We start from the raw sequence: 25,356 nt of genomic DNA, 5'->3' as shown, positions 1-25,356 counted from the left end.
GGCACAGTGTGTTGTGAGTGAGTGTGTGACGGGGTGGCACAGTGTGTTGTGACAGTGAGTGTGTGACGGAATGGCACAGTGTGTTGTGACAGTGAGTGTGTGACAGGATGGCACAGTGTGTTGTGACAGTGTGTGTGTGACGGGATGGCACAGTGTGTTGTGAGTGTGTGTGTGACGGAATGGCAAAGTGTGTTGTGACAGTGAGTGTGTGACGGGGTGGCACAGTGTGTTGTGACAGTGAGTGTGTGACGGGATGGCACAGTGTGTTGTGACAGTGAGTGTGTGATGGGAAGGCACAGTGTGTTGTGAGCGAGTGTGTGACGGGATGGCACAGTGTGTTGTGACAGTGAGTGTGTGATGGGATGGCACAGTGTGCTGTGAGTGAGTGTGTGACGGGATGGCACAGTGTGTTGTGAGCGAGTGTGTGATGGGATGGCACAGTGTGCTGTGAGCGAGTGTGTGATGGGATGGCACAGTGTGTTGTGACAGTGAGTGTGTGACGGGATGGCACAGTGTGTTGTGAGCGAGTGTGTGACGGGATGGCACAGTGTGTTGTGAGTGAGTGTGTGCCAGGGTGGCACAGTGTGTTGTGACAGTGAGTGTGTGACGGGACGGCACAGTGTGTTGTGACAGTGAGTGTGTGACGGGATGGCACAGTGTGTTGTGAGTGAGTGTGTGACAGGGTGGCACAGTGTGTTGTGACAGTGTGTGTGTGACGGGGTGGCACAGTGTGCTGTGAGAGTGAGTGTGACGGGATGGCACAGTGTGTTGTGACAGTGAGTGTGACGGGATGGCACAGTGTGTTGTGACAGTGTGTGTGTGCCGGGATGGCACAGTGTGTTGTGACAGTGAGTGTGTGATGGTGTGGCTCAGTGTGTTGTGAGTGAGTGTGTGACAGGATGGCACAGTGTGTTGTGAGTGAGTGTGTGACGGGGTGGCACAGTGTGTTGTGACAGTGTGTGTGTGACGGGGTGGCACAGTGTGTTGTGACAGTGAGTGTGTGACGGGGTGGCACAGTGTGTTGTGAGTGAGTGTGTGACAGGGTGGCACAGTGTGTTGTGACAGGGAGTGTGTGACGGGATGGCACAGTGTGTTGTGAGTGAGTGTGTGACAGGGTGGCACAGTGTGTTGTGACAGTGAGTGTGTGACGGGACGGCACAGTGTGTTGTGAGAGTGAGTGTGTGACGGGATGGCACAGTGTGTTGTAACAGTGAGTGTGTGACGGCGTGGCTCAGTGTGTTGTGACAGTGAGTGTGTGACGGGATGGCACAGTGTGTTGTGAGTGAGTGTGTGACAGGGTGGCACAGTGTGTTGTGAGTGAGTGTGTGACGGGGTGGCACAGTGTGTTGTGACAGTGAGTGTGTGACAGGATGGCACAGTGGGTTGTGACAGTGAGTGTGTGACGGGATGGCACAGTGTGTTGTGAGTGAGTGTGTGACAGGAGAGCACAGTGTGTTGTGAGTGAGTCTGTGACGGGACGGCACAGTGTGTTGTGACAGTGAGTGTGTGACGGGACGGCACAGTGTGTTGTGAGAGTGAGTGTGTGACGGGATGGCACAGTGTGTTGTGAGTGAGTGTGTGACGGGATGGCACAGTGTGTTGTGAGTGAGTGTGTGACGGGATGGCACAGTGTGTTGTGAGTGAGTGTGTGACGGGGTGGCACAGTGTGTTGTGAGTGAGTGTGTGACGGGGTGGCACAGTGTGTTGTGACAGTGAGTGTGTGACAGGATGGCACAGTGTGTTGTGACAGTGAGTGTGACACGGGGTGACTCAGTGTGTTGTGACAGTGTGTGTGACAGATGGCACAGTGGGTTGTGACAGTGAGTGTGTGACAGGATGGCACAGTGTGTTGTGACAGTGGGTGTGTGGAGGGATGGCACAGTGTGTTGTGACAGTGAGTGTGTGACGGGATGGCACAGTGTGTTGTGACAGTGAGTGTGTGATGGGGTGGCACAGTGTGTTGTGACAGTGAGTGTGTGATGGGATGGCACAGTGTGTTGTGACAGTGAGTGTGCGACAGGATGGCACAGTGTGTTGTGACAGTGAGTGTGCGACAGGATGGCACAGTGTGTTGTGACAGTCAGTGTGACGGGATGGCACAGTGTGTTGTGAGTGAGTGTGTGACGGGATGGCACAGTGTGTTGTGACAGTGAGTGTGTGACGGGATGGCACAGTGTGTTGGGACAGTGAGTGTGTGACAGGATGGCACAGTGTGTTGTGACAGTGAGTGTGTGACGGGATGGCACAGTGTGTTGTGAGTGAGTGTGTGACGGGATGGCACAGTGCGTTGTGACAGTGAGTGTGTGACGGGGTGGCACAGTGTGTTGTGACAGTGAGTGTGTGACGGGGTGGCACAGTGTGTTGTGACAGTGAGTGTGACGGGTGGCACAGTGTGTTGTGAGTGAGTGTGTGACAGGGTGGCACAGTGTGTTGTGACAGGGAGTGTGTGACAGGATGGCACAGTGTGTTGAGACAGTGAGTGTGTGACGGGATGGCACAGTGTGTTGTGAGTGAGTGTGTGACAGGGTGGCACAGTGTGTTGTGACAGTGAGTGTGTGACGGGACGGCACAGTGTGTTGTGAGAGTGAGTGTGTGACGGGATGGCACAGTGTGTTGTGACAGTGAGTGTGTGACGGCGTGGCTCAGTGTGTTGTGACAGTGAGTGTGTGACGGGATGGCACAGTGTGTTGTGAGTGAGTGTGTGACAGGGTGGCACAGTGTGTTGTGAGTGAGTGTGTGACGGGGTGGCACAATGTGTTGTGACAGTGAGTGTGTGACAGGATGGCACAGTGGGTTGTGACAGTGAGTGTGTGACAGGATGGCACAGTGTGTTGTGACAGTGAGTGTGTGACGGGGTGGCACAGTGTGTTGTGACAGTGAGTGTGTGACGGGATGGCACAGTGTGTTGTGAGTGAGTGTGTGACGGGATGGCACAGTGTGTTGTGACAGTGAGTGTGTGACGGGATGGCACAGTGTGTTGTGACAGTGACTGTGTGATGGGGTGGCACAGTGTGTTGTGACAGTGAGTGTGTGATGGGGTGGCACAGTGTGTTGTGACAGTGAGTGTGTGACGGGATGGCACAGTGTGTTGTGACAGTGAGTGTGTGACAGGATGGCACAGTGTGTTGTGAGAGTGAGTGTGTGACGGGATGGCACAGTGTGTTGTGACAGTGAGTGTGTGACAGGATGGCACAGTGTGTTGTGACAGTGAATGTGTGACAGGATGGCAGTGTGTTGTGACAGTGTGTGTGTGACGGGACGGCATAGTGTGTTGTGAGAGTGAGTGTGTGACGGGATGGCACAGTGTGTTGTGAGTGAGTGTGTGACGGGGTGGCACAGTGTGTTGTGACAGTGAGTGTGTGACGGGATGGCACAGTGTTTTGTGAGTGAGTGTGTGACAGGATGGCACAGTGTGTTGTGAGTGAGTGTGTGACAGGGTGGCACAGTGTGTTGTGACAGTGTGTGTGACGGGATGGCACAGTGTGTTGTGAGTGTGTGACGGGATGGCACAGTGTGTTGTGAGTGAGTGTGTGACGGGATGGCACAGTGTGTTGTGACAGTGTGTGTGACAGGATGGCACAGTGTGTTGTGACAGTGAGAGTGTGACGGGGTGGCACAGTGTGTTGTGACAGTGAGTGTGTGACGGGATGGCACAGTGTGTTGTGACAGTGAGTGTGTGACAGGATGGCACAGTGTGTTGTGACAGTGTGTGTGACGGGATGGCACAGTGTGTTGTGACAGTGAGTGTGTGACGGGATGGCACAGTGTGTTGTGAGTGTGTGACGGGATGGCACAGTGTGTTGTGAGTGAGTGTGTGACGGGATGGCACAGTGTGTTGTGACAGTGAGTGTGTGACGGGATGGCACAGTGTGTTGTGACAGTGAGTGTGTGACGGGATGGCACAGTGTGTTGTGAGAGTGAGTGTGTGACGGGATGACACAGTGTGTTGTGACAGTGAGTGTGTGACGGGGTGGCACAGTGTGTTGTGACAGTGAGTGTGTGACGGGGTGGCACAGTGTGTTGTGACAGTGAGTGTGTGATGGGGTGGCACAGTGTGCTGTGAGCGAGTGTGTGACAGGATGGCACAGTGTGTTGTGACAGTGAGTGTGTCACGGATGGCACAGTGTGTTGTGAGAGTGAGTGTGACGGGGTGGCTCAGTGTCTTGTGACAGTGAGTGTGAGACGGTGAGGCACAGTGTGTTGTGACAGTGAGTATGTGACGGGATGGCACACTGTGTTCTGACAGTGAGTGTGTGACGGGGTGGCACAGTGTGTTGTGAGTGAGTGTGTGACGGGGTGGCACAGTGTGTTGCGACAGTGAGTGTGCGACGGGATGGCACAGTGTGTTGTGACAGTGTGTGACGGGATGGCACAGTGTGTTGTGAGTGAGTGTGTGACAGGGTGGCACAGTGTGTTGTGACAGTGTGTGTGACAGGATGGCACAGTGTGTTGTGACAGTGAGAGTGTGACGGGGTGGCACAGTGTGTTGTGACAGTGAGTGTGTGACGGGATGGCACAGTGTGTTGTGACAGTGAGTGTGTGACAGGATGGCACAGTGTGTTGTGACAGTGTGTGTGACGGGATGGCACAGTGTGTTGTGACAGTGAGTGTGTGACGGGATGGCACAGTGTGTTGTGAGTGTGTGACGGGATGGCACAGTGTGTTGTGAGTGAGTGTGTGACGGGATGGCACAGTGTGTTGTGACAGTGAGTGTGTGACGGGATGGCACAGTGTGTTGTGACAGTGAGTGTGTGACGGGATGGCACAGTGTGTTGTGAGAGTGAGTGTGTGACGGGATGACACAGTGTGTTGTGACAGTGAGTGTGTGACGGGGTGGCACAGTGTGTTGTGACAGTGAGTGTGTGACGGGGTGGCACAGTGTGTTGTGACAGTGAGTGTGTGATGGGGTGGCACAGTGTGCTGTGAGCGAGTGTGTGACAGGATGGCACAGTGTGTTGTGACAGTGAGTGTGTGACGGGATGGCACAGTGTGTTGTGACAGTGAGTGTGAGACGGTGTGGCACAGTGTGTTGTGACAGTGAGTGTGTGACGGGATGGCACAATGTGTTGTGACAGTGAGTGTGTGACGGGATGGCACAGTGTGTTGTGACAGTGTGTGTGACGGGGTGGCACAGTGTGTTGTGAGTGAGTGTGTGACGGGGTGGCACAGTGTGTTGTGACAGTGAGTGTGCGACGGGATGGCACAGTGTGTTGTGACAGTGTGTGACGGGATGGCACAGTGTGTTGTGAGTGAGTGTGTGACAGGGTGGCACAGTGTGTAGTGACAGTGAGTGTGTGACGGGATGGCACAGTGTGTTGTGAGTGAGAGTGTGACGGGATGGCACAGTGTGTTGTGACAGTGAGTGTGTGACGGGATGGCACTGTGTTGTGACAGTGAGTGTGGCAGGATGGCACAGTGTGTTGTGACAGTGAGTGTGTGACGGGATGGCACAGTGTGTTGTGAGTGAGTGTGTGACGGGATGGCACTGTGTTGTGAGTGAGTGTGACAGGATGGCACAGTGTGTTGTGACAATGAGTGTGTGACGGGCTGGCACAGTATGTTGTGAGTGTGTGTGTGACGGGATGGCAGTGTTTTGTGACAGTATGTGTGACAGGATGGCACAGTGTGTTGTGACAGTGAGTGTGTGACGGGATGGCACAGTGTGTTGTGACAGGGTGTGTGTGACAGGATGGCACAGTGTGTTGTGACAGTGAGTGTGTGACAGGATGGCACAGTGTGTTGTGAGTGAGTGCGTAACGGGGTGGCACAGTGTGTTGTGACAGTGAGTGTGTGACGGGACGGCAGTGTGTTGTGAGTGAGTGTGACAGGATGGCAGTGTGTTGTGACAGTGAGTGTGTGACGGGACGGTACAGTGTGTTGTGACAGTGAGTGTGTGATGGGATGGCACAGTGTGTTGTGAGTGAGTGTGTGACAGGATGGCACAGTGTGTTGTGACAGTGAGCGTGTGACGGGGTGGCACAGTGTGTTGTGACAGTGAGTGTGTGACAGGATGGCACAGTGTGTTGTGAGTGAGTGTGTGATGGGATGGCACAGTGTGTTGTGACAGTGAGTGTGTGATGGAATGGCACAGTGTGTTGTGACAGTGAGTGTGTGACGGGATGGCACAGTGTGTTGTGACAGTGCGTGTGTGACGGGATGGCACAGTGTGTTGTGACAGTGAGTGTGTGATGGGATGGCACAGTGTGTTGTGAGTGAGTGTGTGACAGGATGGCACAGTGTGTTGTGAGTGAGTGTGTGACAGGATGGCACAGTGTGTTGTGACTGTGAGTGTGTGACGGAATGGCACAGTGTGTTCTGACAGTGAGTGTGTGACGGGATGGCACAGTGTGTTGTGACAGTGCGTGTGTGACGGGATGGCACAGTGTGTTGTGACAGTGAGTGTGTGACGGGATGGCACAGTGTGTTGTGAGTGAGTGTGACAGGATGGCACAGTGTGTTGTGACAATGAGTGTGTGACGGGGTGGCACAGTATGTTGTGAGTGTGTGTGTGACGGGATGGCAGTGTTTTGTGACAGTGAGTGTGACAGGATGGCAGTGTGTTGTGACAGTGAGTGTGTGACGGGATGGCACAGTGTGTTGTGACAGGGTGTGTGTGACAGGATGGCACAGTGTGTTGTGACAGTGAGTGTGTGACGGGATGGCACAGTGTGTTGTGAGTGAGTGTGTGACGGGATGGCACAGTGTGTTGTGACAGTGAGTGTGTGACAGGATGGCACAGTGTGTTGTGAGTGAGTGTGTAACGGGGTGGCAGTGTGTTGTGACAGTGAGTGTGTGACGGGACGGCAGTGTGTTGTGAGTGAGTGTGACAGGATGGCACAGTGTGTTGTGACAGTGAGTGTGTGATGGGATGGCACAGTGTGTTGTGAGTGAGTGTGTGACAGGATGGCACAGTGTGTTGTGACAGTGAGCGTGTGACGGGGTGGCACAGTGTGTTGTGACAGTGCGTGTGACGGGATGGCACAGTGTGTTGTGAGTGAGTGTGTGATGGGATGGCACAGTGTGTTGTGACAGTGAGTGTGTGACGGAATGGCACAGTGTGTTGTGACAGTGAGTGTGTGACGGGATGGCACAGTGTGTTGTGACAGTGCGTGTGTGACGGGATGGTACAGTGTGTTGTGACAGTGAGTGTGTGATGGGATGGCACAGTGTGTTGTGAGTGAGTGTGTGACAGGATGGCACAGTGTGTTGTGAGTGAGTGTGTGACAGGATGGCACAGTGTGTTGTGACAGTGAGTATGTGACGGGATGGCACAGTGTGTTGTGACAGTGAGTGTGTGACGGGATGGCACAGTGTGTTGTGACAGTGCGTGTGTGACGGGATGGCACAGTGTGTTGTGACAGTGAGTGTGTGACGGGATGGCACAGTGTGTTGTGACAGTGAGTGTGTGACAGGATGGCACAGTGTGTTGTGAGTGAGTGTGTGACGGGATGGCACAGTGTGTTGTGACAGTGAGTGTGTGGCGGGATGGCACAGTGTGTTGTGACAGTGAGTGTGTGACAGGATGGCACAGTGTGTTGTGAGTGAGTGTGTGACGGGGTGGCACAGTGTGTTGTGACAGTGAGTGTGTGACGGAATGGCACAGTGTGTTGTGACAGTGAGTGTGTGACAGGATGGCACAGTGTGTTGTGACAGTGTGTGTGTGACGGGATGGCACAGTGTGTTGTGAGTGTGTGTGTGACGGAATGGCAAAGTGTGTTGTGACAGTGAGTGTGTGACGGGGTGGCACAGTGTGTTGTGACAGTGAGTGTGTGACGGGATGGCACAGTGTGTTGTGACAGTGAGTGTGTGATGGGAAGGCACAGTGTGTTGTGAGCGAGTGTGTGACGGGATGGCACAGTGTGTTGTGACAGTGAGTGTGTGATGGGATGGCACAGTGTGCTGTGAGTGAGTGTGTGACGGGATGGCACAGTGTGTTGTGAGCAAGTGTGTGATGGGATGGCACAGTGTGCTGTGAGCGAGTGTGTGATGGGATGGCACAGTGTGTTGTGACAGTGAGTGTGTGACGGGATGGCACAGTGTGTTGTGAGCGAGTGTGTGACGGGATGGCACAGTGTGTTGTGAGTGAGTGTGTGCCAGGGTGGCACAGTGTGTTGTGACAGTGAGTGTGTGACGGGATGGCACAGTGTGTTGTGACAGTGAGTGTGTGACGGGATGGCACAGTGTGTTGTGAGTGAGTGTGTGACAGGGTGGCACAGTGTGTTGTGACAGTGTGTGTGTGACGGGGTGGCACAGTGTGCTGTGAGAGTGAGTGTGACGGGATGGCACAGTGTGTTGTGACAGTGAGTGTGACGGGATGGCACAGTGTGTTGTGACAGTGTGTGTGTGCCGGGATGGCACAGTGTGTTGTGACAGTGAGTGTGTGATGGTGTGGCTCAGTGTGTTGTGAGTGAGTGTGTGACAGGATGGCACAGTGTGTTGTGAGTGAGTGTGTGACGGGGTGGCACAGTGTGTTGTGACAGTGTGTGTGTGACGGGGTGGCACAGTGTGTTGTGACAGTGAGTGTGTGACGGGGTGGCACAGTGTGTTGTGAGTGAGTGTGTGACAGGGTGGCACAGTGTGTTGTGACAGGGAGTGTGTGACGGGACGGCACAGTGTGTTGTGAGAGTGAGTGTGTGACGGGATGGCACAGTGTGTTGTAACAGTGAGTGTGTGACGGCGTGGCTCAGTGTGTTGTGACAGTGAGTGTGTGACGGGATGGCACAGTGTGTTGTGAGTGAGTGTGTGACAGGGTGGCACAGTGTGTTGTGAGTGAGTGTGTGACGGGGTGGCACAGTGTGTTGTGACAGTGAGTGTGTGACAGGATGGCACAGTGGGTTGTGACAGTGAGTGTGTGACGGGATGGCACAGTGTGTTGTGAGTGAGTGTGTGACAGGAGAGCACAGTGTGTTGTGAGTGAGTCTGTGACGGGACGGCACAGTGTGTTGTGACAGTGAGTGTGTGACGGGACGGCACAGTGTGTTGTGAGAGTGAGTGTGTGACGGGATGGCACAGTGTGTTGTGAGTGAGTGTGTGACGGGATGGCACAGTGTGTTGTGAGTGAGTGTGTGACGGGATGGCACAGTGTGTTGTGAGTGAGTGTGTGACGGGGTGGCACAGTGTGTTGTGAGTGAGTGTGTGACGGGGTGGCACAGTGTGTTGTGACAGTGAGTGTGTGACAGGCTGGCACAGTGTGTTGTGACAGTGAGTGTGTGACGGGGTGGCTCAGTGTGTTGTGACAGTGTGTGTGACAGGATGGCACAGTGGGTTGTGACAGTGAGTGTGTGACAGGATGGCACAGTGTGTTGTGACAGTGGGTGTGTGGAGGGATGGCACAGTGTGTTGTGACAGTGAGTGTGTGACGGGATGGCACAGTGTGTTGTGACAGTGAGTGTGTGATGGGGTGGCACAGTGTGTTGTGACAGTGAGTGTGTGATGGGATGGCACAGTGTGTTGTGACAGTGAGTGTGCGACAGGATGGCACAGTGTGTTGTGACAGTGAGTGTGCGACAGGATGGCACAGTGTGTTGTGACAGTCAGTGTGACGGGATGGCACAGTGTGTTGTGAGTGAGTGTGTGACGGGATGGCACAGTGTGTTGTGACAGTGAGTGTGTGACGGGATGGCACAGTGTGTTGGGACAGTGAGTGTGTGACAGGATGGCACAGTGTGTTGTGACAGTGAGTGTGTGACGGGATGGCACAGTGTGTTGTGAGTGAGTGTGTGACGGGATGGCACAGTGCGTTGTGACAGTGAGTGTGTGACGGGGTGGCACAGTGTGTTGTGACAGTGAGTGTGTGACGGGGTGGCACAGTGTGTTGTGACAGTGAGTGTGACGGGTGGCACAGTGTGTTGTGAGTGAGTGTGTGACAGGGTGGCACAGTGTGTTGTGACAGGGAGTGTGTGACAGGATGGCACAGTGTGTTGAGACAGTGAGTGTGTGACGGGATGGCACAGTGTGTTGTGAGTGAGTGTGTGACAGGGTGGCACAGTGTGTTGTGACAGTGAGTGTGTGACGGGACGGCACAGTGTGTTGTGAGAGTGAGTGTGTGACGGGATGGCACAGTGTGTTGTGACAGTGAGTGTGTGACGGCGTGGCTCAGTGTGTTGTGACAGTGAGTGTGTGACGGGATGGCACAGTGTGTTGTGAGTGAGTGTGTGACAGGGTGGCACAGTGTGTTGTGAGTGAGTGTGTGACGGGGTGGCACAGTGTGTTGTGACAGTGAGTGTGTGACAGGATGGCACAGTGGGTTGTGACAGTGAGTGTGTGACAGGATGGCACAGTGTGTTGTGACAGTGAGTGTGTGACGGGGTGGCACAGTGTGTTGTGACAGTGAGTGTGTGACGGGATGGCACAGTGTGTTGTGAGTGAGTGTGTGACGGGATGGCACAGTGTGTTGTGACAGTGAGTGTGTGACGGGATGGCACAGTGTGTTGTGACAGTGACTGTGTGATGGGGTGGCACAGTGTGTTGTGACAGTGAGTGTGTGATGGGGTGGCACAGTGTGTTGTGACAGTGAGTGTGTGACGGGATGGCACAGTGTGTTGTGACAGTGAGTGTGTGACAGGATGGCACAGTGTGTTGTGAGAGTGAGTGTGTGACGGGATGGCACAGTGTGTTGTGACAGTGAGTGTGTGACAGGATGGCACAGTGTGTTGTGACAGTGAATGTGTGACAGGATGGCAGTGTGTTGTGACAGTGTGTGTGTGACGGGACGGCATAGTGTGTTGTGAGAGTGAGTGTGTGACGGGATGGCACAGTGTGTTGTGAGTGAGTGTGTGACGGGGTGGCACAGTGTGTTGTGACAGTGAGTGTGTGACGGGATGGCACAGTGTTTTGTGAGTGAGTGTGTGACAGGATGGCACAGTGTGTTGTGAGTGAGTGTGTGACAGGATGGCACAGTGTGTTGTGAGTGAGAGTGTGACGGGATGGCACAGTGTGTTCTGACAGTGAGTGTGTGACGGGATGGCACAGTGTGTTGTGACAGTGTGTGACGGGATGGCACAGTGTGTTGTGAGTGAGTGTGACGGGTTGGCACAGTGTGTTGTGACCGTGAGTGTGTGACGGGATGGCACAGTGTGTTGTGACAGTGAGTGTGTGACGGGATGGCACAGTGTGTTGTGACAGTGAGTGTGTGACGGGATGGCACAGTGTGTTGTGACAGTGAGTGTGACGGGATGGCACAGTGTGTTGTGAGTGAGTGTGTGACGGGATGGCACAGTGTGTTGTGAGAGTGAGTGTGTGACGGGGTGGCTCAGTGTGTTGTGACAGTGAGTGTGAGACGGTGTGGCACAGTGTGTTGTGACAGTGAGTGTGTGACGGGATGGCACAGTGTGTTGCGAGTGAGTGTGTGACGGGATGGCACAGTGTGTTGTGACAGTGAGTGTATGACGGGGTGGCTCAGTGTGTTGTGAGTGAGAGTGTGATGGGATGGCACAGTGTGTTGTGACAGTGAGTGTGTGACGGGATGGCACAGTGTGTTGTGACAGTGAGTGTGTGATGGGATGGCACAGTGTGTTGTGAGTGTGTGTGTGACGGGATGGCACAGTGTGTTGTGACAGTGAGTGTGTGACGGGATGGCACAGTGTGTTGCGAGTGAGTGTGTGACGGGGTGGCACAGTGTGTTGTGACAGTGAGTGTGTGACGGGATGGCTCAGTGTGTTGTGACAGTGAGTGTGTGACGGGATGGCACAGTGTGTTGTGAGTGAATGTGTGATGGGATGGCACAGTGTGTTGTGAGTGAGTGTGTGACGGGATGGCACAGTGTGTTGCGAGTGAGTGTGTGACGGGGTGGCACAGTGTGTTGTGACAGTGAGTGTGTGACGGGATGGCACAATGTGTTGTGAGTGAGTGTGTGACGGGGTGGCACAGTGTGTTGTGACAGTGAGTGTGTGATGGGATGGCACAGTGTGTTGTGACAGTGAGTGTGTGACGGGGTGGCACAGTGTGTTGTGACAGTGAGTGTGTGACGGGATGGCACAATGTGTTGTGAGTGAGTGTGTGACGGGGTGGCACAGTGTGTTGTGACAGTGAGTGTGTGATGGGTGTTGGTTTTGATGTTCTCAGTACATTACTGTAACGTTACTGGAGAATTGATTGAGGTGCTGCTGTGCTTTTCTATACTCAGTGACTGTAGAACTTTCCAGCCAAATTCCTATTGTTTATAAATCAGGAATTTCAACCTTTTTTTTTTTAAATAATATTTTATTGAAAATTTTTGGTCAACCAACACAGTACATTGTGCATCCTTTACACAACATTGTAACAATACAGATAATAATAATGACCTTTTTTATTTAAACAAAAACAACAACAAATAAATAAATATTAAATAACAAAAAATAAAAACTAGCCCTAATTGGCAACTGCCTTGTAGGAATTTCAACCTTAAGTGACTCCTGGAGATCGAAATATTCTGAATCTCTCTCCCCCCACCCCTACCTATGCGCAACCCAGCATCCTTAAGTACGTTGTGCTTTTAGTGAGGTGTGGTAGTATGCTGAGGCATTGACATCCAGCAGCACAGGGACTTTGCGTTCTGTCGCCAGCATTCTGAATGAAGAGTGGAGCACAAGATTTCAAGCAAAAGGCAAAAGCACAAACAGGAATAATCAAGTGGCCAGATAGCAGCACACCCTTCGTCTCAGTCGCTCGAGGTGCACACACCCATATGGCCAGAATGGGAAGAAAACATCAGCGTTCCTAAATCCTCTCCAAAAAAAACTCTGGAGAGAGACGAGAATATTTCTTCCAAGCTACTTCAATTTAAAAGCTTTTTTTTTTAAAAAGTCAGTTAAGAGAGGAACATTGAACAAAATGAATGACTGCAACAAGAGGGGAATAAAATTCTGTTCAGGGTCAGGAAAAGGGGATGGCTTGGGAAGGGACAGATGTACAGGCTCTTCACAGATCAACCTCTCACCTGACTACTGATCCCAGCCTCCTGTGGTCTACCACAGAGGAATTACAGATTAAAAGTCCGATGTTACACGGCAATGAGGAAGCAATCAGACCAGAGATCCAGAAATCATTTGGACACGTGGTCAAAAACCAGGACAAGCGATTTATCAATCGTACCAGTTTGTATAGAATGTCTACTGATTCCAGGGCCTGTCGCATAAAATGGTTTCACCTAATCAATTCTTCCAGTTCAAAGTGAACTGCTCCTTTTGGGAAGGGTATTGTCTGCCACCCAAAGTATCGAATCAGATTCCCTGCCACCCACTTTAAATACCAAAGAAGGTGTAAATGGAGCTGGACTCAAGACTGTGAACTGCTCGCCTGTACTTACCACTTTGCGAAGTGGCTTGCTACGTATGGCCATCCCATCCATGTAGTCCTCCAGTTTAAACTGGTATGTAATCTGCAGCTTGTGCAGGAGGCTGTCAAAGAAGTTGGTCCCCTGAAACAGAAATAACCCCTGGATTATCCGGTCTGGCCAATAACTCCCCACAGCAATGCACAAACTGTTCCCAAAGCAGTAACTCCCCACAGCAACGCACGAACTGTTCCCAAAGCACATTCCACTGGGTGATACAATACCAACGGAATTCAAGGAACTATGAAGGCTTCCACCTGCCCATGTGAAGTTGGTCTACCTCCTGCCCATGTGGAAGCTGCTCTGCCTCCTGCCCATGTGGAAGTTGCTCTGCCTCCTGCCCATGTGGAAGTTGCTCTGCCTCCTGCCCATGTGGAAGTTGCTCTGCCTCCTGCCCATGTGGAAGTTGCTCTGCCTCCTGCCCATGTGGAATTTGCTCTGCCTCCTGCCCATGTGGAAGCTGCTCTGCCTCCTGCCCATGTGGAAGCTGCTCTGCCCCCTGCCCATGTGGAAGTTGCTCTGCCCCCTGCCCATGTGGAAGCTGCTCTGCCTCCTGCCCATGTGGAAGTTGCTCTGCCTCCTGCCCATGTGGAAGTTGCTCTGCCTCCTGCCCATGTGGAAGCTGCTCTGCCTCCTGCCCATGTGGAAGCTGCTCTGCCTCCTGCCCATGTGGAAGCTGCTCTGCCTCCTGCCCATGTGGAAGCTGCTCTGCCTCCTGCCCATGTGGAAGCTGCTCTGCCTCCTGCCCATGTGGAATTTGCTCTGCCTCCTGCCCATGTGGAAGCTGCTCTGCCTCCTGCCCATGTGGAAGTTGCTCTGCCTCCTGCCCATGTGGAATTTGCTCTGCCTCCTGCCCATGTGGAATTTGCTCTGCCTCCTGCCCATGTGGAAGCTGCTCTGCCTCCTGCCCATGTGGAAGCTGCTCTGCCTCCTGCCCATGTGGAAGCTGCTCTGCCCCCTGCCCATGTGGAATTTGCTCTGCCTCCTGCCCATGTGGAAGTTGCTCTGCCTCCTGCCCATGTGGAAGTTGCTCTGCCTCCTGCCCATGTGGAAGTTGCTCTGCCTCCTGCCCATGTGGAAGTTGCTCTGCCTCCTGCCCATGTGGAAGCTGCTCTGCCTCCTGCCCATGTGGAAGTTGCTCTGCCTCCTGCCCATGTGGAAGGTACTCTGCCTCCTGCCCATGTGGAAGCTGCTCTGCCTCCTGCCCATGTGGAAGTTGCTCTGCCTCCTGCCCATGTGGAAGTTGCTCTGCCTCCTGCCCATGTGGAAGCTGCTCTGCCTCCTGCCCATGTGGAAGCTGCTCTGCCCCCTGCCCATGTGGAAGCTGCTCTGCCCCCTGCCCATGTGGAAGTTGCTCTGCCTCCTGCCCATGTGGAAGCTGCTCTGCCCCCTGCCCATGTGGAATTTGCTCTGCCTCCTGCCCATGTGGAAGCTGCTCTGCCCCCTGCCCATGTGGAAGCTGCTCTGCCCCCTGCCCATGTGGAAGCTGCTCTGCCCCCTGCCCATGTGGAAGCTGCTCTGCCTCCTGCCCATGTGGAAGCTGCTCTGCCCCCTGCCCATGTGGAATTTGCTCTGCCTCCTGCCCATGTGGAAGCTGCTCTGCCTCCTGCCCATGTGGAAGTTGCTCTGCCTCCTGCCCATGTGGAAGTTGCTCTGCCTCCTGCCCATGTGGAAGCTGCTCTGCCTCCTGCCCATGTGGAAGTTGCTCTGCCTCCTGCCCATGTGGAAGTTGCTCTGCCTCCTGCCCATGTGGAAGGTGCTCTGCCTCCTGCCCATGTGGAAGGTGCTCTGCCTCCTGCCCATGTGGAAGCTGCTCTGCCTCCTGCCCATGTGGAAGCTGCTCTGCCTCCTGCCCATGTGGAAGCTGCTCTGCCTCCTGCCCATGTGGAAGGTGCTCTGCCTCCTGCCCATGTGGAAGTTGCTCTGCCTCCTGCCCATGTGGAAGGTGCTCTGCCTCCTGCCCATGTGGAAGCTGCTCTGCCTCCTGCCCATGTGGAAGGTGCTCTGCCTCCTGCCCATGTGGAAGTTGCTCTGCCTCCTGCCCATGTGGAAGTTGCTCTGCCTCCTGCCCATGTGGAAGCTGCTCTGCCCCCTGCCCATGTGGAAGCTGCTCTGCCCCCTGCCCATGTGGAAGCTGCTCTGCCTCCTGCCCATGTGGAAGGTGTCTAAGATGGGGTTGGGCATGGAACGACCCTCCACTGGGAGGCAGAAATCAACCAGGACCCTCAGAGTGCTGACGGAGAGAGGAAACCATCGAGGGAATCTGAACAAGAGACAGAGGAAATCTATTCTCACCTCATCCAATAAATTCAAAAGGTTTCCTCGGATATCATCCTCATTCTCTCCGGAAGGTTCTTTCAGCATCTGCCGGAACTTCTCAATCACCTGATAAAAAGCGTTTTTCCACATAGTCTGTTCCACATTTTGATTGTCTGAGTATTCTATATCGGTGAGAATGCAACGCTCATACAGCAGTAAGATCTCTGCCCTGGATTAGAGAGAGAGTGACTTCAATAAAACATCCTCAGTATACCGTCCAGTTCCTTAATGTGATCGATACAAATATCCCCCACACCACCCCCCTCACCACAGCCCACCCCCCCTCACCACAGCCCCCCCCCACCCTCACCACAGCCCACACACCCCCACCCTCACCACAGCCCACACCCCTCCTCACCACAGCCCACCCCCCCCGTCACCACAGCCCACACACCCCCCCTCACCACAGCCAACCGCCCCCCACACCCTCACCACAGCCCACACCCCCCCTCACCACAGCCCACCCCCCCTCACCACAGCCCACACCCCCCCCTCACCACAGCCCCCCCCTCACCACAGCCCACCCCCCCTCACCACAGCCCACACACCCCCCCTCACCACAGCCAACCCCCCCACACCCTCACCACAGCCCACACCCTCCCTCACCACAGCCCACCCCCCCACCCTCACCACAGCCCACACCCCACCTCACCACAGCCCACCCCCCCCTCACCACAGCCCACACCCCCCCCTCACCACAGCCAACCCCCCCCCACACCCTCACCACAGCCCCCCCCCTCACCACAGCCCACCACCCCCCTCACCACAGCCCACACACCCCCTCACCACAGCCAACCCCCCCACACCCTCACCACAGCCCACCCACCCCACCCTCACCACAGCCCACACCCCCCTCACAACAGCCCCCCCCCTCACCACAGCCCACCCCCCCCTCACCACAGCCCACACCCCCCCTCACCACAGCCCTACCCCCCACCCCCCTCACCACAGCCCACAACCCCACCCCCCCTCACCACAACACACCCCCTCACCACAGCCCACCCCCACCCCACCCCCACTCACCACAGCCCACACCCCCCTCACCACAGCCCACCCCCCCACACCCTCACCACAGCCCCCCCCACTCATCAGAGCCCACACCCCCGCCCCCCCCTCACCACAGCCCACACCCCCCTCACCACAGCCCACCCCCCCTCACCACAGCCCACACCCCCCCACCACAGCCCACACCCCCCTCACCACAACCCACCCCCCCCACCCCCACTCACCACAGCCCACACCCCCACACCCTCACCACAGCCCACACCCCCCCTCACCACAGCCCACACCCCCCCTCACCACAGCCCACACACCCCCTCACCACAGCCCACACACCCCCTCACCACAGCCCACACCCCCACACCCCTCACCACAGCCCACACCCCCACTCCCCTCACCACAGCCCACACCCCCACCCCCCCTCACCACAGCCCACACCCCCACACCCCTCACCACAGCCCACACCTCCACTCCCCTCACCACAGCCCACACCCCCACCCCCCTCACCACAGCCCACACCCCCACACCCCTCACCACAGCCCACACCCCCACTCCCCTCACCACAGCCCACACCCTCACCACAGCCCACACCCCCACTCCCACTCCCCTCACCACAGCCCACACCCCTCACCACAGCCCACACCCCCACTCCCCTCACCACAGCCCACACCCCCACTCACCTCACCACAGCCCACACCCCTCACCACAGCCCACCCCCCCCACCCCCTCACCACAGCCCACACCCCCACTCACCTCACCACAGCCCACCCCCCCACCCCCCCCCTCACCACAGCCCTACCCCCCACCCCCCTCACCACAGCCCACAACCCCACCTCCCCTCACCACAGCCCACACCCCCCCTCACCACAGCCCACCCCCCACCCCCCTCACCACAGCCCACCCCCCTCACCACAGCCCACAACCCCACCCCCCCTCACCACAGCACACCCCCCTCACCACAGCCCACCCCCACCCCCCTCACCACAGCCCACAACCCCACCCCTCCCACCACAGCCCACCCCCCCACCCCCCTCACCACAGCCCACCCCCCCCACACCCCTCTCACCACAGCCCACACCCCCCCTCACCACAGTCCACGCCCCCACCCCCCCTCACCACAGCCCACCCCCCTCATCACAGCCCACACCCCCACCCCCCTCACCACAGCCCACACCCCCACCCCTCTCACCACAGCCCACACACCCACACCCCCTCGCCACAGCCCACACCCACCCTCACCACAGCCCACCCCCCCCTCACCACAGCCCACACCTCACCACAGCCCACACCCCCCCTCACCACAGCCCCCACCCCCCCCCTCACCACAACCCACCCCCCCACACCCCCACCCCCCCTCACCACAGCCCATACCCCCACCCCCCCTCACCACAGCCCACACCCCCACCCCCCCCCTCACCACAGCTCACACCCCCACACCCCAAAAACCACAGCATTTCAAAGATCAACAAGCCTCAAAAGAGAAAATTCCTCATCTCTAACTTAATTGAGCAACTCCTTATTTTTAAATCAGTGATTCTCCCACAACAGGAAACATTCTCTCCACATCCACCCTGTCAAGACCCCTCAGGATCTTAAAGGTGTCAGTCAAGTCACCTCCTACTCTTCTAAACTCCAGTGGATACAAGTCGCGCCTCTTCAACCTTTCCTCATAAAACAATCCACCCATTCCAGGCGTAATTCTAAGAAATCTTCACTGAATTGTTTATAACACTTTTACATTTTGCTCAAATGAGACGGCCAATACTGTACACAGTACAGATGTGGTTTCACCAATGTCAGAGACATAAAAAATAGGGGCAGGAGACCATTCGGCCCTTCGAGTCTGCTCCGCCATTCATTATCATGGCTGATCATCCAACTCCGTAGCCTAAACCCACTTCCCCCATATCCTTTGATCCCCTTTGCCCCAAATGCTACATCTGGGGCGAAATTCTCCGGAAACGGCGCGATATCCGCCGACTGGCGCCCAAAACGGCGCAAATCAGTCGGGCATCGCGCCGCCCCCAAAGGTGCGGAATGCTCCGCATCTTTGGGGGCAAAGCTCCAACCTTAAGGGGCTAGGTCGGCGCCGGACGAATTTCCGCCCCGCCAGCTGGCACGGAAATGACATCTCCGGGCGGCGCATGCGCGGGACCGTTAGCGGCCGCTGACGGCATTCCCGCGCATGCGCAGTGGAGGGAGTCTCTTCTGCCTCCGTCATGGTGGAGATCGTGGCGAAGGCGGAAGGGAAAGAGTGCCCCCACGGCACAGGCCCGCCCGCGGATCGGTGGGCCCCGATCGCGGGCCAGGCCAACGTGGGGGCACCCCCCGGGGCCAGATCGCCCCGCGCCCCCCCCAGGACCCCGGAGCCTGCCCGCGCCGCCTTGTCCCGCCGGTAAGGTAGGTGGTTTAATCTACGGCGGCGGGACAGGCATTTAGCGGCGGGACTTCGGCCCATCCGGGCCGGAGAATCACGCGGGGGGGGGGGGGGGGGGGCCACCAACCGGCGCGGCGCAATTCCCGCCCCCGCCGAATATCCGGTGCCGGAGACTCCGGCAACCGGCGGGGGCGGGATTCACGCTAGCCCCCGGCGATTCTCCGACCCGGCGGGGGGTCGGAGAATCTCGCCCCTGCTTCTTGAAAACATGCAATGTTTTGGCCTCAACCAGTTCCTGTGGTAACGGATTCCACAGGCTGATCGCTCTCTGGGCGAAGAAATCTCTCCTCATCCCTGTCCTAAATGGTTTATCCTTAGGCTGTGACTCCTGCTTCTGGACAACCCTACCATCGGGAACACCCTTCCTGCATCTATCCTGAATAGTCCTGGTAGAATTTCATTGGATTCTATGAGATTCCCCCCCTCACTCTTCTGAAGCCCAGCAAATATAATCTTAACTGACTCAATCTCTCTTCACAGGTCAGTCCCGCCATCCCAGGAATCAGATTGGTAAACCTTCTCTGTACACCTTCTAGAGCAAGAACATCCTTCCTCAGAAACGGAGACCAAAACAGCACACAATATTCCAGGTGTGGCCTCGCCAAGGCCCTGTATAATTGCAGCAAGACATCCCTGCTCCTGTACTCGAATCCTCTCGCTATGAAGGCCAACATACCATTTGTCTTCTTTACTGCCTGCTGCACCTGAATGCGTATCTCCAATGACTGGTGTACGAGGACACCCAGGTCTCTTTGCCCATCCCTTCTCAATCTACAGCCATTCAGATAATCACCTTCCTGTTTTTACTACCAAGTGGAAAAAAAAATAATTGGGTACTCTGAATTTATTTTTAAAAAGTTAAGACATATTCTTTATTAACTCTTCACACGACGACTGGACTATTCCTCATCGGGTTGCATATTATTCCTCATTGTACCACAAAAAGACACACACCACGTCGAACCGGTGGGGCTTTGGAACACCCACCCTCACATTGAACACCAGCGTGGCGAGTAACACTCCCATTTATCCACATTATACTGCATCAGCCACGCATTTGCCCACTCACTCAGCCTGTCCAAATCACAGGCATCTCTGCATCCTCCTCACAGCTCACCCTCACACCCAGCTTTGTGTCATCTTCAAATTTGGAGATATTACATTTTGTTCCCTCTTCTAAATCATTAATATATGTTGTGAATCGTTGAAGTCCTAGCACTGATCCCTGTGGTACCCCACTAGTCACAGCCTGCCACTCGAAAAACGGCCAGTTTGTTCCTACTCTGTCTTTCCTGTCTGCCAACCAGTTTTCGATCCATCTCAATACACTGCCCCTAAACCCACGCACTTTAACTTTACACGCTCATCTCTAATGTGAGAACCTGTCGATAGCCTTCTGAAAGTTCAAATAAACCACATCCACTAGTTCCCCCTCGTCAACTCTACTAGTTACATCCTCAAAGAATTCCAGTAGATTGGTCACGTTGGTTTTCCCTTTCATAAAGGGACGGCACAATGGTTAGCACTGCTGCCTCACAGCGCCAGGGACCCGGGTTCAATTCCAGCCTTGAGTGACTGTGGAGTTTCCACTTTCTCCCAGTGTCTGCGTGGGTTTCCTCCGGGTGCTCCTGGTTCCTCCCACAGTCCAAAGATGTGCAGGTTAGGTGTATTTGCCATGATAAGATTGTCCCTTAGTGTCCAAAGATGTGGAGGTTAGGTGGGGTTACGGGGATAGGGTAGTGGGCCTTGGTAGGGTCCTCTTTCAGAGAGTCGGTGCAGACTCGATGGGCCGAAAGACTTCCTTCTGCACTCTAGGAATTGCATGATATATCCATGGTGACTCTGTCTCATCCTGCCACTGTTTTCCAAGTGCTCTGCTATCAAATCTTTTATACTGGACTTTATACTATAATTCCTGTTTTCTCCCTCCCTTTTTTAAATAGTGAGGTTACATTAGCTACGCTCCAATCCATAGGAATTGTTCCAGAGTCTTTAGAATCTTGGAAGATGACCAATTCTGGCCTCGGGTCACTGTCTGTGCGGGGTTTGCACGTTCTCCCCGTGAGATTTCCTCCGGGTGCCCCAGTTTCCTCCCACAAGTCCAACAATGTGCAGGTTAGAATGATTGGCCACGCTAAATTGCCCCTTAGTGTCCAAATGTTTAGGTAGGGTTACTGGGTTACGGGTATGGGGGGAGGCATGGGCTTAAGTAGGGTGCTCTTTCCAAGGGCCGGTGCAGACTTAATGGGTCAAATTGCCTCCTTCTGCACTGTAGAGATTCTATGAATGTGTCCACTATTTCTAGGGCCACCTCCTCAAGTACTCTGGGATGTAGATCATCCGGTCCTGGGGATTTACTGGCCTTCAATCCATCAACTTCCCCAACACCATTTCCCTATTAATACTGATTTCCTTCAGTTCCCCCCTCTCGGTAAACCCTGTGCTCCCCAATGTTTCTAGTACATTATTTCTGTCCCCCTGACCAAAGTATGTACTTTAATATACACTTTCTTATTAAATTGTCTATTCCAATTCTTTCCTGGCCATCTACCACCCTCCATACATTTCAGCCTTTCCAAAACTCTGTTATCCATGTTCTAACCAAGTCCTGTTCACCCATTAATGTGCTCACTGACCTACATCAACTCCTGGTCCAGCAACGCCCCGATTTAAAATTCTTATCCTCATTTTCAAATCTCTCCATGCCCTCGCCCCTCCCTATCTTTGTAATCTCCTCCAGCCCCACAACCTTCCCGAGGTCTCTGTGCCCCTCCCAACTTGGCCTCACACCTCTGCCACTTTCTTCACTTACCAAGTCTTCAGCCAAAGCGAAGAAGCACTGGAATTCTTCAATTAAATGTATTGCCTTCCTCCCGCTTCCTTCAGATGCTCCTTAAAACCTACTTCCTTGACCAAGCATGTGTTTAGGTCACGTGCCCTGACATTGCTTTTCTTGGCTCAATGCCCAGTTTAGCCCGATACCAATCTTGTGAAAAGCTTTGGTTAAAGGTGCTATGTAAATTTAGATTTGGATTTGTTGTCACGTGTACCGAGGTACAGTGAAAAGTATTGTTCTGCGTCCAGTCCAGGCAGATCATTCCGTACATGAGAAAACATAGGACATACAATAAATACACAACATAAATACATTGACATTGGATGAAGCATACGAGTGTAGTACTACTCAATGGAGAAGATGTGTGGAGATGCAAGTTGGAGTTTTGTAGAAAGAGGAAAACCTCTAGCCTAGATTATGAGGTCTGGAATGAGAGTGCCCCTGATTTCTCCACAGCCATTAATGGCTTCTACCAAACTCGTAGACACTGATTCAGAAGTTACATTTCATGCCTTTGCTCTGCACAGATGAAAGTAACTAGCAGGTCAAGCAAAGGACTGGTCAAAGCCCTGGCACAAGGTGCGAGTCAGTAACACCGTCTCCAGAGCAGAGTGGTTATCAGGGACGTCCCAGAGAGAAGGGGAAAATTAAGGTCCACGGAGATCTTTACAGAGCTCTGGATTGGAATGTGTTTCAAAGGAGACTGAGGGTTGGAGAAAGATTACCAGCACTTCTGGATTTTGTTTTCTCATGGGAGTTACAGAAGGAACATAGAATAGGGACTGCACAGCTGGGGTCAGCAACCAGGACAGAATATTCACAACTGGACTCTGCATGGAGTGTGAATGGGTCTTCCTTCACTCCAGACATTAGTTTATGCTCAGATGCTATCTTGTATGATGCAAATCACAAAGGGCATACACACAAGGGAGGCCATTGAACTCAGAGCCAGAAAGCCGTCCCTCCCCATCCCAAATCTAAACATTTCTTAAATTATTCCACAAAACGATTACCCTGTGTTAACAATCTCCTGGCCATAATGTTAAATTTTGCTTTTTCCCAGTTTGATCCCACAATAATCATCTTTATTAGTTCACAAGTAGGCTTACATAACACTGCAATGAAGTTACTTTGAAAATCCCCTAGTCGCCACACTCCGGCGCCTGTTCGGGTACACTGAGGGAGAATTCAAAAATGTCCAATTCACCTACCAAGCACGTCTTTCAGGATTTGTGGGAGAAAACCGGAGCACCCGGAGGAAACCCACACAGACACGGGGAGAACGTGCAGACTCCGCACAGACAGTGACCCAAGCTGGGAATCAAACCTGGGACCCTGGAGCTGTGAAGCAACAGTGCTAACCACTGTGCTACCGTGCCACCAGGTTCAAACATCAGAGTTTACTCTGAATCGATATTTAAATTAAACTGCTCAGCTCATGGTTTTGTGGTTAGGTTGCAGAACTGAGATGAACAGTCAGAACTAAAAACTTGCTAATAATATCTGACTATATGTAAATGGAGAAATTAATTTAGTTTGGGGCCTTCAAACTACCTGATTAAAATCCCCACAAGTGTTACATTGAGCCTCGCTGCTTTGCCCTTGAGGGGCTGGTCTTACCGGAGCTGAGCCATCCTCTCGAGCCCGTCTTTACTGATGTTGTCCCTTGAGAGCAGGTTACTGAGTTGCAACTCCTGATTGTCTGCCATCCGCAACAGCTTCCCCAGTTCCTGTTGCTGTAGGGTCCGCACATGCTGCTCCATGTCTTCTGGTTCAGCTGTCCAGCCTGAAAGGGAGCTAGGAACTGGGGGGTCGGAAAGCCTGGATAATATGTGGCCGGATAGATGTTGCTATTGCCACTCATCTGGTACGGCATCGCATAAGGGCCGTAGGGGTACTGAGGGCCAGGCCACCGTAGCTCTGGGAATAACCATACGGATTGTCGGAGTTCTGAAATTTGTAGTATGCTGTGGGGGCTGGGTGTGTGTAAGAGTACGTTTCTCCTGGGAGGATGAACTGCATTCATCATCAGTGTCCAGGAAATGAAGCTGTGCAGTCTGGCTCTTAGCGCAGGTTTCTGATCTGGGTTGTTGGGATCCCACAGTCTGCGGGATGTCCCACCACGGCCCTCGCATCCGAGAACTCCGACCAAACAGAAGTCTTGTCCCCATCTGGGGAGAATCGGGAGAGCCGGGTGCTGTAGAAGAGAGGTCGGTGTTGGCAGGCAGGACCAGGATACCGCGACTCTTCCCCCCTGGGCTCCTCAACTTTCTCCCTTTTCTCTGTCTTGTGGCTCAGCTTGCTTGCTGACAGGGTGGATTTTGCCTCAGCTCTGCACGGTTTACCTCTCCCTTTGTTTCTTTCCTCAGAGTTTTGCTTTGTTGTTATAGCCACCCGACTGCTGGTCTCATTAAGTGAGGATTTACTCTCCCTGTTCCAGCAGTCTGAACCCTCAGTGTTTCTGCCAAGCGGCCATTCTTTCTTGAAACCCTTCGTCTTTTCAGGGCTCTTTACTGGGGGCGTAATTTCTGTTCTCCTCAGCACAATCATCTTCTAAAGAATCAGTTGAGGAAATTGAAACTTGCTTGCAGGGTCTTAACTTTTCTTTTCTCTCGGCAGCCATTTTTTCTTTCCTTCACTCCTATTTTCCTCCGTTCGCCATCAGGGGGTCCATGCTGGGATGGAGGCCCATACCAAGCTGTTGTTGCTTCCTGCAGAGCTTGTACTGCAGGTCCGGTTACGACCCCCTGCGCTTGTCAGACCTGGAATAGCGCTTCGAGGGCCCTCCAGCTTTCTCCGGTCTTGCCTGGGATCGAATGATTTGGGCGTCTTCAGGTTCTTTGGCAGAGTTATTCCTCTGGTCGGCGGCATCTTTCCTTTCCCCCCTCCTCCCTTTCTCTCTTTTGCCAAGTTTCACCTCTATAATTGGCTGAATCTTCTCTCGGTCTCTCAGACTGCCTTTACCTTCCCCAGTTTCAGCATTCTCCTCCTCGGCACGCGCATTCTTACTCTCATCCACCAGCCTCAGGCTCTTCAACTCGATTCACCAGTTCCTCATTGTCTAGAGCTGCTGACTGATTCCTTGTTCAGCACCTGCACACGCCTGCCAGGCTGGTAGATCTGACGATCTGGTTTCTTGATCCTCTTTGATTGCTTACCCAACAGCATTGGAGTTGGAACTCATCACAATTTGCTCATCAGCCCACTTAACATCTTCCTCCTCATTCCTATTCAGCTGTCCGTTCCTGTTGCCATATCCCTGGTTATTGCTGCCATTACTGTGGCCCTCAGTAGCCAAGGTGCCACTCCTCTTTGGTACAGGCTGACACTGAACTTCCTTATTCCCACCAAGATCTTTCTCATCTGTCTCCTCCTTTCCTGATGATTCCAGTTGTGGGCCCCTTTTTGTCTGTTGTTTCTCAGTCTGGAAATGCCAGGCTGATAAATTTG

The 25,356-nt window shown here is 54.0% G+C and overlaps 1 protein-coding gene across 1 annotated transcript in view; it reads right to left on the bottom strand.

Annotated features, from left to right (window-relative positions):
* smg6 (SMG6 nonsense mediated mRNA decay factor) overlaps positions 1 to 24,319 on the bottom strand; it is a 679,747-nt gene extending 655,428 nt beyond the window's left edge. Inside the window, 5 exon segments of the mRNA XM_072470017.1 lie at positions 13,289 to 13,399; positions 15,611 to 15,803; positions 23,527 to 23,713; positions 23,716 to 23,815; positions 23,818 to 24,319. Of these exon segments, the coding sequence (XP_072326118.1) occupies positions 13,289 to 13,399; positions 15,611 to 15,803; positions 23,527 to 23,713; positions 23,716 to 23,815; positions 23,818 to 23,928 (702 nt within the window). The 5' untranslated portion in view covers positions 23,929 to 24,319.
* Between the last annotated feature and the right edge of the window lie 1,037 nt (positions 24,320 to 25,356).

The sequence above is a fragment of the Scyliorhinus torazame genome, chromosome 12 (genome assembly GCF_047496885.1).
Source record: "Scyliorhinus torazame isolate Kashiwa2021f chromosome 12, sScyTor2.1, whole genome shotgun sequence".
Taxonomy (NCBI): Eukaryota; Metazoa; Chordata; class Chondrichthyes; order Carcharhiniformes; family Scyliorhinidae; genus Scyliorhinus; species Scyliorhinus torazame.
Note: the sequence above shows the minus strand (reverse complement) of the source record. Positions and strands in the feature narration are given on the sequence as shown.